The sequence below is a fragment of the Pseudophryne corroboree genome, chromosome 6 (assembly GCF_028390025.1).
Source record: "Pseudophryne corroboree isolate aPseCor3 chromosome 6, aPseCor3.hap2, whole genome shotgun sequence".
Taxonomy (NCBI): Eukaryota; Metazoa; Chordata; class Amphibia; order Anura; family Myobatrachidae; genus Pseudophryne; species Pseudophryne corroboree.
The window spans coordinates 25,579,383-25,594,391 of NC_086449.1; the positions used below are offsets into that span (position 1 = coordinate 25,579,383).

The following is a 15,009-nucleotide window of genomic DNA, read 5'->3' on the forward strand; positions in this document are numbered from 1 at the left end:
AGTCACAGACCAGCACGCACAAAACAAGTCATAGACCAGCATGCACAAAACAAGTCATAGACCAGCATGCACAAAACAAGTCACACACCAGCATGCACAAAACAAGTCACACACCAGCATGCACAAAACAAGTCACACACCAGCATGCACAAAACAAGCCACACACCAGCATGCACAAAACAAGTCACACACCAGCATGCACAAAACAAGTCACAGACCAGCATGCACAAAACAAATCACACACCAGCATGCACAAAACAAATCACACACCAGCATGCACACAACAAGTCATAGACCAGCATGCACAAAACAAATCACACACCAGCATGCACAAAACAAATCACACACCAGCATGCACAAAACAAATCACACACCAGCATGCACAAAACAAATCACACACCAGCATGCACAAAACAAGTCATAGACCAGCAAGCACAAAACAAATCACACACCAGCATGCACAAAACAAATCACACACCAGCATGCACAAAACAAGTCATAGACCAGCATGCACAAAACAAATCACACACCAGCATGCACAAAACAAATCACACACCAGCATGCACACAACATGTCATAGACCAGCATGCACAAAACAAATCACACACCAGCATGCACAAAACAAGTCACAGACCAGCACGCACAAAACAAGTCACAGACCAGCATGCACAAAACAAGTCACACACCAGCATGCACAAAACAAGTCACACACCAGAATGCACAAAACAAGTCATAGACCAGCATGCACAAAACAAGTCACAGACCATCATGCACAAAACAAATCTCACACCAGCATGCACAAAACAAATCGCACACCAGCATGCACAAAACAAGTCATAGACCAGCATGCACAAAACAAGTCACAGACCATCATGCACAAAACAAATCACACACCAGCATGCACAAAACAAGTCATAGACCAGCATGCACAAAACAAGTCACACACCAGCATGCGCAAAACATGTCACAGACCAGCATGCAAAAAACATGTCACAGACCAGCATACACAAACAAATCACACACCAGCATGCAAAAAACAAGTCACACACCAGCATGCACAAAACAAATCATACACCAGCATGCACAAAACAAATCACACACCAGCATGCACAAAACAAGTCACACACCAGCATGCACAAAACAAATCACACACCAGCATGCACAAAACAAGTCACACACCATCATGCACAAAACAAATCACACACCAGCATGCACAAAACAAGTCATAGACCTGCATGCACAAAACAAATCACACACCAGCATGCACAAAACAAATCACACGCCAGCATGCACACAACAAGTCATAGACCAGCATGCACAAAACAAAACACACACCAGCATGCACAAAACAAGTCACACACCAGCATGCACAAAACAAGTCATAGACCAGCATGCACAAAACAAATCACACACCAGCATGCACAAAACAAGTCACACACCAGCATGCACAAAACAAGTCACACACACCAGCATGCACAAAACAAGTCACACACACCAGCATGCACAAAACAAATCACACACCAGCATGCGCAAAACAAATCACACACCAGCATGCACAGAACAAATCGCACACCAGCATGCACAAAACAAGTCATACACCAGCATGCATAAAACAAATCATAGACCAGCATGCACAAAACAAGTCAAAGACCAGCATGCACAAAACAAATCACACACCAGCATGCACACAAGTCATAGACCAGCATGCTCAAAACAAGTCACAGACCAGCATTCACAAAACAAGTCACACACCAGCATGCACAAAACAAATCACACACCAGCATGCACAAAACAAGTCATAGACCAGCATGCACAAAACAAGTCATAGACCAGCATACACAAAACAAATCACACACCAGCATGCACAAAACAAATCACACACCAGCATGCACAAAACAAATCGCACACCAGCATGCACAAAACAAGTCATACACCAGCATGCATAAAACAAATCATAGACCAGCATGCACAAAACAAGTCATAGACCAGCATGCACAAAACAAATCACACACCAGCATGCACACAAGTCATAGACCAGCATGCACAAAACAAGTCACAGACCAGCATGCACAAAACAAGTCACACACCAGCATGCACAAAACAAATCACACACCAGCATGCACAAAACAAGTCATAGACCAGCATGCACAAAACAAGTCATAGACCAGCATGCACAAAACAAATCACACACCAGCATGCACAAAACAAATCACACACCAGCATGCACAAAACAAAACACACACCAGCATGCACAAAACAAGTCATAGACCAGCATGCACAAAACAAGTCACAGACCAGCATGCACAAAACAAGTCACACACCAGCATGCACAAAACAAGTCATAGACCAGCATGCACAAAACAAGTCACACACCAGCATGCACAAAACAAGTCATAGACCAGCATGCACAAAACAAATCACACACCAGCATGCACAAAACAAGTCACACACCAGCATGCACAAAACAAGTCACACACCAGCATGCACAAAACAAGTCACACATCAGCATGCACAAAACAAGTCACAGACCAGCATGCACAAAACAAATCACACACCAGCATGCACAAAACAAATCACACACCAGCATGCACAAAACAAGTCATAGACCAGCATGCACAAAACAAGTCACAGACCATCATGCACAAAACAAATCACACACCAGCATGCACAAAACAAATCACACACCAGCATGCACACAACAAGTCATAGACCAGCATGCACAAAACAAATCACACACCAGCATGCACAAAACAAGTCATAGACCAGCATGCACAAAACAAGTCACAGACCAGCATGCACAAAACAAGTCACACACCAGCATGCACAAAACAAATTACACACCAGCATGCACAAAACAAGTCATAGACCAGCATGCACAAAACAAATCACACACCAGCATGCACAAAACAAATCACACACCAGCATGCACAAAACAAGTCATAGACCAGCATGCACAAAACAAGTCACAGACCAGCATGCACAAAACAAGTCACAGACTAGCATGCACAAAACAAGTCATAGACCAGCATGCACAAAACAAGTCACACACCAGCATGCACAAAACAAGTCACACACCATCATGCACAAAACAAGTCACACACCAGCATGCACAAAACAAGTCACAGACCAGCATGCACAAAACAAGTCACAGACCAGCATGCACAAAACAAGTCACACACCAGCATGCACAAAACAAGTCACAGACCAGCACGCACAAAACAAGTCACAGACCAGCACGCACAAAACAAGTCATAGACCAGCATGCACAAAACAAGTCATAGACCAGCATGCACAAAACAAGTCACACACCAGCATGCACAAAACAAGTCACACACCAGCATGCACAAAACAAGTCACACACCAGCATGCACAAAACAAGTCACACACCAGCATGCACAAAACAAGTCACACACCAGCATGCACAAAACAAGTCACAGACCAGCATGCACAAAATAAATCACACACCAGCATGCACAAAACAAGTCATAGACCAGCATGCACAAAACAAGTCATAGACCAGCATGCACAAAACAAGTCATAGACCAGCATGCACAAAACAAATCACACACCAGCATGCACAAAACAAATCACACACCAGCATGCACACAATAAGTCATAGACCAGCATGCACAAAACAAATCACACACCAGCATGCACAAAACAAATCACACACCAGCATGCACACAAGTCATAGACCAGCATGCACAAAACAAATCACACACCAGCATGCACAAAACAAGTCACAGACCAGCACGCACAAAACAAGTCACACACCACCATGCACAAAACAAGTCACACACCAGCATGCACAAAACAAGTCACACACCAGCATGCACAAAACAAGTCATAGACCAGCATGCACAAAACAAGTCACAGACCATCATGCACAAAACAAATCACACACCAGCATGCACAAAACAAATCACACACCAGCATGCACAAAACAAGTCATAGACCAGCATGCACAAAACAAGTCACAGACCATCATGCACAAAACATGTCACAGACCAGCATACAGAAAACAAGTCACAGACCAGCATGCACAAACAAATCACACACCAGCATGCAAAAAACAAGTCACACACCAGCATGCACAAAACAAATCACACACCAGCATGCACAAAACAAGTCATAGACCAGCATGCACAAAACAAGTCATAGACCAGCATGCACAAAACAAGTCACACACCAGCATGCACAAAACAAGTCACACACCAGCATGCACAAAACAAGTCACACACCAGCATGCACAAAACAAGTCACACACCAGCATGCACAAAACAAGTCACACACCAGCATGCACAAAACAAGTCACAGACCAGCATGCACAAAATAAATCACACACCAGCATGCACAAAACAAGTCATAGACCAGCATGCACAAAACAAGTCATAGACCAGCATGCACAAAACAAGTCATAGACCAGCATGCACAAAACAAATCACACACCAGCATGCACAAAACAAATCACACACCAGCATGCACACAATAAGTCATAGACCAGCATGCACAAAACAAATCACACACCAGCATGCACAAAACAAATCACACACCAGCATGCACACAAGTCATAGACCAGCATGCACAAAACAAATCACACACCAGCATGCACAAAACAAGTCACAGACCAGCACGCACAAAACAAGTCACACACCACCATGCACAAAACAAGTCACACACCAGCATGCACAAAACAAGTCACACACCAGCATGCACAAAACAAGTCATAGACCAGCATGCACAAAACAAGTCACAGACCATCATGCACAAAACAAATCACACACCAGCATGCACAAAACAAATCACACACCAGCATGCACAAAACAAGTCATAGACCAGCATGCACAAAACAAGTCACAGACCATCATGCACAAAACATGTCACAGACCAGCATACAGAAAACAAGTCACAGACCAGCATGCACAAACAAATCACACACCAGCATGCAAAAAACAAGTCACACACCAGCATGCACAAAACAAATCACACACCAGCATGCACAAAACAAGTCATAGACCAGCATGCACAAAACAAATCACACACCAGCATGCACAAAACAAGTCACAAACCAGCATGCACAAAACAAGTCACACACCAGCATGCACAAAACAAGTCACACACCAGCATGCACAAAACAAGTCACACACCAGCATGCACAAAACAAATCACACACCAGCATGCACAAAACAAATCGCACACCAGCATGCACAAAACAAGTCATACACCAGCATGCATAAAACAAATCATAGACCAGCATGCACAAAACAAGTCATAGACCAGCATGCATAAAACAAGTCACACACCAGCATGCACAAAACAAGTCACACACCAGCATGCACAAAACAAGTCACACACCAGCATGCACAAAACAAGTCACACACCAGCATGCACAAAACAAGTCACACACCAGCATGCACAAAGCAAATCACACACCAGCATGCACAAAACAAATCGCACACCAGCATGCACAAAACAAGTCATACACCAGCATGCATAAAACAAATCATAGACCAGCATGCACAAAACAAGTCATAGACCAGCATGCACAAAACAAATCACACACCAGCATGCACAAAACAAGTCATAGACCAGCATGCACAAAACAAGTCACACACCAGCATGCACAAAACAAGTCACAGACCAGCACGCACAAAACAAGTCACACACCAGCACGCACAAAACAAGTCATAGACCAGCATGCACAAAACAAGTCATAGACCAGCATGCACAAAACAAGTCATAGACCAGCATGCACAAAACAAGTCACACACCAGCATGCACAAAACAAGTCATAGACCAGCATGCACAAAACAAATCACACACCAGCATGCACAAAACAAATCACACACCAGCATGCACAAAACAAGTCACACACACCAGCATGCACAAAACAAATCACACACCAGCATGCACAAAACAAGTCACAGACCAGCATGCACAAAATAAATCACACACCAGCATGCACAAAACAAGTCACACACCAGCATGCACAAAACAAGTCACACACTAGCATGCACAAAACAAGTCATAGACCAGCATGCACAAAACAAATCACACACCAGCATGCACAAAACAAATCACACACCAGCATGCACACAATAAGTCATAGACCAGCATGCACAAAACAAATCACACACCAGCATGCGCAAAACAAATCACACACCAGCATGCACACAACAAGTCATAGACCAGCATGCACAAAACAAATCACACACCAGCATGCACAAAACAAGTCACAGACCAGCACGCACAAAACAAGTCACACACCAGCATGCACAAAACAAGTCACAGACCAGCATGCACAAAACAAGTCACACACCAGCATGCACAAAACAAGTCACACACCAGCATGCACAAAACAAATCGCACACCAGCATGCACAAAACAAGTCATACACCAGCATGCATAAAACAAATCATAGACCAGCATGCACAAAACAAATCACACACCAGCATGCACAAAACAAGTCATAGACCAGCATGCACAAAACAAGTCACAGACCATCATGCACAAAACAAATCACACACCAGCATGCACAAAACAAGTCACACACACACCAGCATGCACAAAACAAATCACACACCAGCATGCACAAAACAAGTCACACACCAGCATGCACAAAACAAATCACACACCAGCATGCACAAAACAAATCACACACCAGCATGCACAAAACAAGTCAAAGACCAGCATGCACAAAACAAGTCACAGACCAGCATGCACAAAACAAGTCACACACCAGCATGCACAAAACTAATTACACACCAGCATGCACAAAACAAGTCATAGACCAGCATGCACAAAACAAATCACACAACAGCATGCACAAAACAAATCACACACCAGCATGCACAAAACAAGTCATAGACCAGCATGCACAAAACAAGTCACAGACCAGCATGCACAAAACAAGTCATAGACCAGCATGCACAAAACAAGTAACACACCAGCATGCACAAAACAAGTCACAGACCAGCATGCACAAAACAAGTCACACACCAGCATGCACAAAACAAGTCACAGACCAGCATGCACAAAACAAGTCACACACCAGCACGCACAAAACAAGTCACACACCAGCACGCACAAAACAAGTCACACACCAGCACGCACAAAACAAGTCACAGACCAGCATGCACAAAACAAGTCACACACCAGCATGCACAAAACAAGTCACACACCAGCATGCACAAAACAAGTCACACACCAGCATGCACAAAACAAGTCACACACCAGCATGCACAAAACAAGTCACACACCAGCATGCACAAAACAAGTCACACACCAGCATGCACAAAACAAGTCACACACCAGCATGCACAAAACAAGTCACACACCAGCATGCACAAAACAAGTCACACACCAGCATGCACAAAACAAATCACACACCAGCATGCACAAAACAAGTCATAGACCAGCATGCACAAAACAAATCACACACCAGCATGCACAAAACAAATCACAGACCAGCATGCACAAAACAAGTCACACACCAGCATGCACAAAACAAGTCACACACCAGCATACACAAAACAAGTCACAGACCAGCATGCACAAAACAAGTCACAGACCAGCATGCACAAAACAAGTCACAGACCAGCACGCACAAAACAAGTCACACACCAGCATACACAAAACAAGTCATAGACCAGCATGCACAAAACAAGTCATAGACCAGCATGCACAAAACAAGTCATAGACCAGCATGCACAAAACAAGTCACACACCAGCATGCACAAAACAAATCATAGACCAGCATGCACAAAACAAATCACACACCAGCATGCACAAAACAAGTCACACACCAGCATGCACAAAACAAATCACAGACCAGCATGCACAAAACAAGTCACACACACCAGCATGCACAAAACAAGTCACACACCAGCATGCACAAAACAAGTCACACACCAGCATGCACAAAACAAATCACACACCAGCATGCACAAAACAAGTCACACACCAGCATGCACAAAACAAATCATAGTCCAGCATGCACAAAACAAGTCACACACCAGCATGCACAAAACAAGTCACACACCAGCATGCACAAAACAAATCACAGACCAGCATGCACAAAACAAGTCATAGACCAGCATGCACAAAACAAATCACACACCAGCATGCACAAAACAAGTCACACACCAGCATGCACAAAACAAATCACACACCAGCATGCACAAAACAAGTCACACACCAGCATGCACAAAACAAATCACAGACCAGCATGCACAAAACAAGTCACACACCAGCATGCACAAAACAAGTCACACACCAGCATACACAAAACAAGTCACAGACCAGCATGCACAAAACAAGTCACAGACCAGCATGCACAAAACAAGTCACAGACCAGCACGCACAAAACAAGTCACACACCAGCATACACAAAACAAGTCATAGACCAGCATGCACAAAACAAGTCATAGACCAGCATGCACAAAACAAGTCATAGACCAGCATGCACAAAACAAGTCACACACCAGCATGCACAAAACAAATCATAGACCAGCATGCACAAAACAAATCACACACCAGCATGCACAAAACAAGTCACACACCAGCATGCACAAAACAAATCACAGACCAGCATGCACAAAACAAGTCACACACCAGCATGCACAAAACAAGTCACACACCAGCATGCACAAAACAAGTCACACACCAGCATGCACAAAACAAATCACACACCAGCATGCACAAAACAAGTCACACACCAGCATGCACAAAACAAATCATAGTCCAGCATGCACAAAACAAGTCACACACCAGCATGCACAAAACAAGTCACACACCAGCATGCACAAAACAAATCACAGACCAGCATGCACAAAACAAGTCATAGACCAGCATGCACAAAACAAATCACACACCAGCATGCACAAAACAAATCACACACCAGCATGCACAAAACAAGTCACACACCAGCATGCACAAAACAAATCACAGACCAGCATGCACAAAACAAATCACAAACCAGCATGCACAAAACAAGTCACACACCAGCATGCACAAAACATGTCACAGACCAGCATGCACAAAACAAATCACACACCAGCATGCACAAAACAAGTCACACACCAGCATGCACAAAACAAATCACAGACCAGCATGCACAAAACAAGTCACACACCAGCATGTACAAAACAAGTCACACACCAGCATGCACAAAACAAGTCACACACCAGCATGCACAAAACATGTCACAGACCAGCATGCACAAAACAAATCACACACCAGCATGCACAAAACAAGTCACACACCAGCATGCACAAAACAAGTCACACACCAGCATGCACAAAACAAATCACACACCAGCATGCACAAAACAAATCACACACCAGCATGCACAAAACAAGTTATAGACCAGCATGCACAAAACAAGTCACAGACCATCATGCACAAAATAAATCACACACCAGCATGCACAAAACAAATCACACACCAGCATGCACAAAACAAGTCATAGACCAGCATGCACAAAACAAGTCACACACCAGCATGCACAAAACAAATCACACACCAGCATGCACAAAACAAATCACACACCAGCATGCACAAAACAAGTCACAGACCAGCATGCACAAAACAAGTCACAGACCAGCATGCACAAAACAAGTCACACACCAGCATGCACAAAACAAGTCACACACCAGCATACACAAAACAAGTCACACACCAGCATGCACAAAACAAGTCATAGACCAGCATGCACAAAACAAATCATAGACCAGCATGCACAAAACAAATCATAGACCAGCATGCACAAAACAAATCACACACCAGCATACACAAAACAAGTCACACACCAGCATACACAAAACAAGTCACACACCAGCATGCACAAGATACACCAGCATACACAAGACAAGTCACACACCAGCATGCACAAGACAAGATGTCAGGTAGCAGAGTGTAACTACCTAAATGAGAGTAAGAGAGAGAGAAAATGAATATGAATCTCCCATTTACCTTAATATCAGAGTGTAATCATTCTGTATTATCCCTGCTTCTACACCTGGCAGGAGCTGCTGAGGCCCCGCCCACATGCACTAGGCCATGTGTTAGAACAAAGGCCCCCATTTATCAATGAGTTTCCTTGCTGGAAACTCGTTTTAGGTGGTAAATGGGACCAATTTCTATTAAACAAGGCTAACAGCGCTGCTAACTAGCACCCCTATTAGCCTTTCATTTTCCCTATACTGCTGCACATTAAAGTGTAATTAACAATGAGCGCTATTTCTGAAATAGCGCTCGCTTACCTAAAATGGCTCCGCCTGCTCTGGGCAGACATTATGGAAACCGCCGCAGCGGTCTCCGTCCTGCGCTTCGGCTCCCCCCTCCCGTAGCAATCCTGGCATGCATTACGCCTTCCGGGTTGCTATAGAGACAGGAAAACGAAAATGGGCGCTGCATCCGGAAATCATTAGCATAAACCACGCGGTAGGAGGTCAGTCCAGGGGGGCACAGTTCATTCGTCCAGTGGGGACCTGGATGGAGGGGAAGCGGGGCAGACAAGGGGGTAGAATGGTGCAGAGACACAGGCTACAGCGTCATGGACAAAGGAGAGGCAGAACAATGCAAATACCAAGCTCTGCCCCCATTTTCCAATTTTGCGCATGCGCAGTCCGGATTCCAGAGAGCGCGAGGAAATTCCGGGGTATTTAGTAAAGTTTGTGGGGCAGCAGAGACAAAATGGGAGAGATGGTAAGTAAACCCACTATCGGGGTATTTTTCGTGTTACCCCCTTTACCTGTATTTTATCACAACTACCTATTATAACTTAACAACTAAAATAAAGACGCAGACAACAGTGCTGGCGTTTAAAATCTTTGTCAAATGTATTATTGACAGGTACTATTTTTAATTTTTCTTTTAAATGGTGGCGGCACTAAAGAACGGACAGGGAAAACACACACACACAAAACCAAGCGTTGGTGTTCAACTCTCCACTCCACAACCCACCCGTGCAGGTGGTGTAACCATTTCCCGCCCAGGACAATTGGTTTACGCCATACCCCACTGCAAGGAGACCGCGCCCACTAAAGCCTAAAAACTTAACAACCAACCGTTCTTTACCGCCACATACTGAACCAACTAACCAACCAACCAACCAACCAACTAACCAACCACACAAACTGGGTGGGAGGGTGGTAAAAACAGGAACCAAGAGGCAGATAATCTGCCTCAGCCTAGTTTCCATCAAAACTCTCCTCCCCACTTGACCACCATTGGCTGACCCCTAATCATGCCATAACAAACAAAAACAATCATAACACATCCTTAAAGTGGCAACCCTCAAAACCCCTTGTGGTTTAATATGACCTCAGTGCTTACATATATATATTCAGCCTTCGGTCGGACTATGGCTTACAGACTGGAAAAGGATGTGGTGTGTGTGGATGAGGATTAGGAACATGTTTGTCCTAATTTTACATATCATAATGTTGAGAGGTATGGAGGTACTTACTCTAATTAATGTCATTTCTCTTTCATCAGAGCTTAAACAACACTATTAACTGCAACATCCTGTCAGTAGTGCACGTAAGTCTTCTACCTACCTCATACATATTACATGGGACGTTGTAAGTCTACTCCTCCCCCTGCAGGGTGACATGGATAGAAGGGAACTATGAGCCTGTTCCTCCCACTGCGGGGTGACACAGACAGAATGGTGCTATGAGTCTGCCCCGCCCCCTGCAGGGTGACACAGAAGAGGGCTATGAGCCTGTCCCTCCCCCTGTAGGGTGACACAGTGGCCTAGACAGAAGAAAGCTATGAGCCTGTCCCTTCCCCTGCAGGGTGACACAGTGACATAGACAGAAGGGAGCTATGAGCCTGTCCCTCCCCCTGCAGGGTGACACAGTGACACACAGACAGAAGGGAGCTATGAGCCTGTCCCTCCCCCTGCAGGGTGACACAGTGACATAGATAGAAGGGAGCTATGAGCCTGCCCCTCCTCATGCAGGGTGACACAGTGACATAGACAGAAGGGAGCTATGAGCCTGCCCCTCCCCATGCAGGGTGACACAGAAGGGAGCTATGAGCCTGCCCCTCCCCCTGTAGGGTGACACAGGCAGTAGGGAAGTATGAGTGTGCGGGGTGACATTATTTCTCTCTCTGTTTGCAGATGACCAGACTTGTGCTGCCGCAGATGGTGTCACGGTATGTGTGTAATCTACACTTGCGCACTGGAATATATTGGGGTTGCTATGGGTTACCATTAGAAGTGTTTATATGCGCACAATCTCTATCAGCTCAGGGATGGTGCAGATCTTCAGTCCTTTGGCATGGAGGGAATTCTCGTGTACGGCATAGATCACCCCGGGCGATTCCACCTCACACCCTTTATCTCATTTCTATCATATTCTCTCAGTAACCTGAAATATAAAGCACATTTACTGCTCTGCAGAACAAAGCGCATCTACGGCATAACTCTCCGTCACTGACCATAGGCTCCTCTGCTCCTCCGTCCTCCCCGCTAACCTACACTCTCTGGTGGAAGTCTAGGCACACCTGTGCAATCCATACGCACCCAGTGGTGCCGAGAGAGAGGGGGAGGGTACAAATGACCTGGGTCCAGGTCTGATGGAGGGGCCAAGGCCCACGCCTCCTGTGATTAGACCATCATGCAGATTCATGAGGTGACGCTGGTGAAGACACATTTTATTTTTTTCAATATAATAAGAAAACCTCAGTTATACCGTGCGGCGTCATCCAGCTTTGTCTGTGCGGCGTGCAGGAGTCCAGGCCTCGGCCTACTGCGGGATCATCTTCCCATAGGCAGCTGAGTTTTTGAACCAGAAACTTTATTGGTGTAACATGGGAGAAGGGCGGGTGAGGTAATCAGGGCTGGCTGGTAACCGGGATTCTGAGTAATGTAAGAATACATAATAAATGTGCAGTATGTGTAAGGGGGTGGTCTTCAGTATGCTGGGATAGGGATGCAGGCTAACCGGATCTAGCTGGTTCATATTGCTGGGGAAGAGGAGGAGTTTCCTCTTTTTCTGGTGTTTCCCGCCCTCCCTCCCCTTTTTTGTGGTGGTTGGGGGTGGATAGTTGCGTTGGCTGGAAAGAACGGGAGGTTAATTGTTTTTAGGATTATCTAGATGTTTCTAATGATTATTGCAGGTTTGGTTGGTGCGCCCACCTTTGTTGACTATAGTCATCCGCTGGATCACCCGGTCGGGGACAGCGACACCACCCGGACGGGTGGGTAGTCAAGGTATAAGGTGGAGTGGATACCGTTTGTTGTTTTAGGCTGTGTTTTGAGTTAGGTACAGTCGTATGGGTTGGGGGTAGAAGTTAGCCGTTCTTTCTTGGCCACCACTAGTTAATCTTCATTCAGACATTTTTAGTTATAAGTTATTGAATAAATCAGCGAACAATTTCTGCCAAATCTAAGTCTCTGAGTCTTTATTTTAGAGTTAAGTTAAGAGTTAAGGGTTTATCGAATGCACAGAGTTATCCATCAGCCTTATGACGTTTATATACTTCTGTTACTGAGATCTGTTACCTGCTGTATCCTCTCTCCTAGGAAGAAAGGCCTGATTATAAACATGTCATCTGTAACTGGATGTCACCCTTTCTCATTAATCACGGTATACAGTGCCACAAAGGTATCTATTATTATTATTATTATCGTGCAGTGACTACATCATCCTTTTTAGTCCAATCCCCAAAGTCTCCATTTTTCTATTGCAAGGCTGCTCAAGCCTCTAGTTTGGGTGCCCAGGACTCCTGATAGGCTACTCGGGTCTCCTGTAAAACTACTCTGGCCTCCTGTTAGGCTGCTTGTTCCTCGTGTAACGCAGGGCCTCATGTAAGACTGCCTGGACTTTGTGTAAGACTGCCTGGGCCTTATGTTAGACTGCCCAGGCCTCATGTAAGGTTGCTTGTTCCTCATGTAAGGCTGCTCGGGCCTCATGTAAGGCTGCCTGGGCCTTTTGTAAGGCTACCTAGGCCCCATGTAAGGCTGCTCGGGCCTCATATAAGGCTGCTCGGGCCTCATGTAAGGCTGCCTGGGCCTCATGTAAGACTGCTCAGGCCTCATGTAAGGCTGCTCGGGCCTCATATAAGGCTGCCTGGGCCTCATGTAAGGCTGCCTGGGCCTTGTGTAAGGCTGCTTGGGCCTCATGTAAGACTGCCTGGGCCTCGTGTAAGGCTGCCTAGGCCCCATGTAAGGCTGCTTGGGCCTAATGTAAGACTGACTGGGCATCGTTTAAGGCTACTCAGGCCTCGTGTAAGGCTGCCTGATGCCTCGTGTAAGGCTGCCTAGGCCCCATGTAAGGCTGCTTGGGCCTCATGTAAGACAGCCTGGGCCTTGTTTAAGGCTGCTTGGGCCTCGTGTAAGGCTACCTAGGCCTCATGTAAGGCTGCCTGGGCCTAGTGTAAGATTACCTGGGCCTTGTGTAGGCTGCTTGGGCCTCATGTAAGACTGCCTGGGCCTCGTGTAAGGCTGCCTAGGCCCATGTAAGGCTGCCTAGGCCCCAGGTAAGGCTGCTCGGGCCTCATGTAAGACAGCCTGGGCCTCGTATAAGGCTACCTAGGCCTCATGTAAGACTACTTGGGCCTAGTGTAAGATTGCCTGGGTCTTGTGTAAGGCTGCTTGGGCCTCATGTAAGACTGCCTGGGCATCTTGTAAGTCTGCCTAGGCCCCATGTAAGGCTGCTCGGGCCCCATGTAAGGCTGCCTGGGCCTTGTGTAAGACTGTCTGGGCCTTGTGTAAGGCTGCTCGGGCCTCGTGTAAGGCTGCTCGGGCCTCATGTAAGGCTACCTGGGCCTAGTGTAAGACTACCTGGGCCTTGTGTAAGGCTGCTTGGGCCTCATGTAAGACTGCCTAGGCCTCATGTAAGACTGCTTGGGCCTAGTGTAAGACTACCTGGGCCTTGTGTAAGGCTGCTTGGCCCTCATGTAAGGTTGCTTGTTCCTCATGTAAGGCTGCTCAGGCCTCATGTAAGGCTGCTCTGCCTTCTGTAAGCTTTCTTTTATCCCTTGTATGATACCCTG

General features: G+C 45.8%; 1 protein-coding gene across 1 annotated transcript in view; it reads left to right on the forward strand.

Moving 5' to 3' along the window:
* Window positions 1-15,009, forward strand: part of LOC134935944 (very-long-chain 3-oxoacyl-CoA reductase-B-like) — a 138,960-nt gene that overhangs the window by 110,505 nt on the left and 13,446 nt on the right. Inside the window, exons 6-8 of the mRNA XM_063930802.1 lie at window positions 11,500-11,544; window positions 12,131-12,165; window positions 13,538-13,619. Coding sequence (XP_063786872.1) covers window positions 11,500-11,544; window positions 12,131-12,165; window positions 13,538-13,619 — 162 coding nt within the window. The remainder of the gene's footprint in view (window positions 1-11,499; window positions 11,545-12,130; window positions 12,166-13,537; window positions 13,620-15,009) is intronic.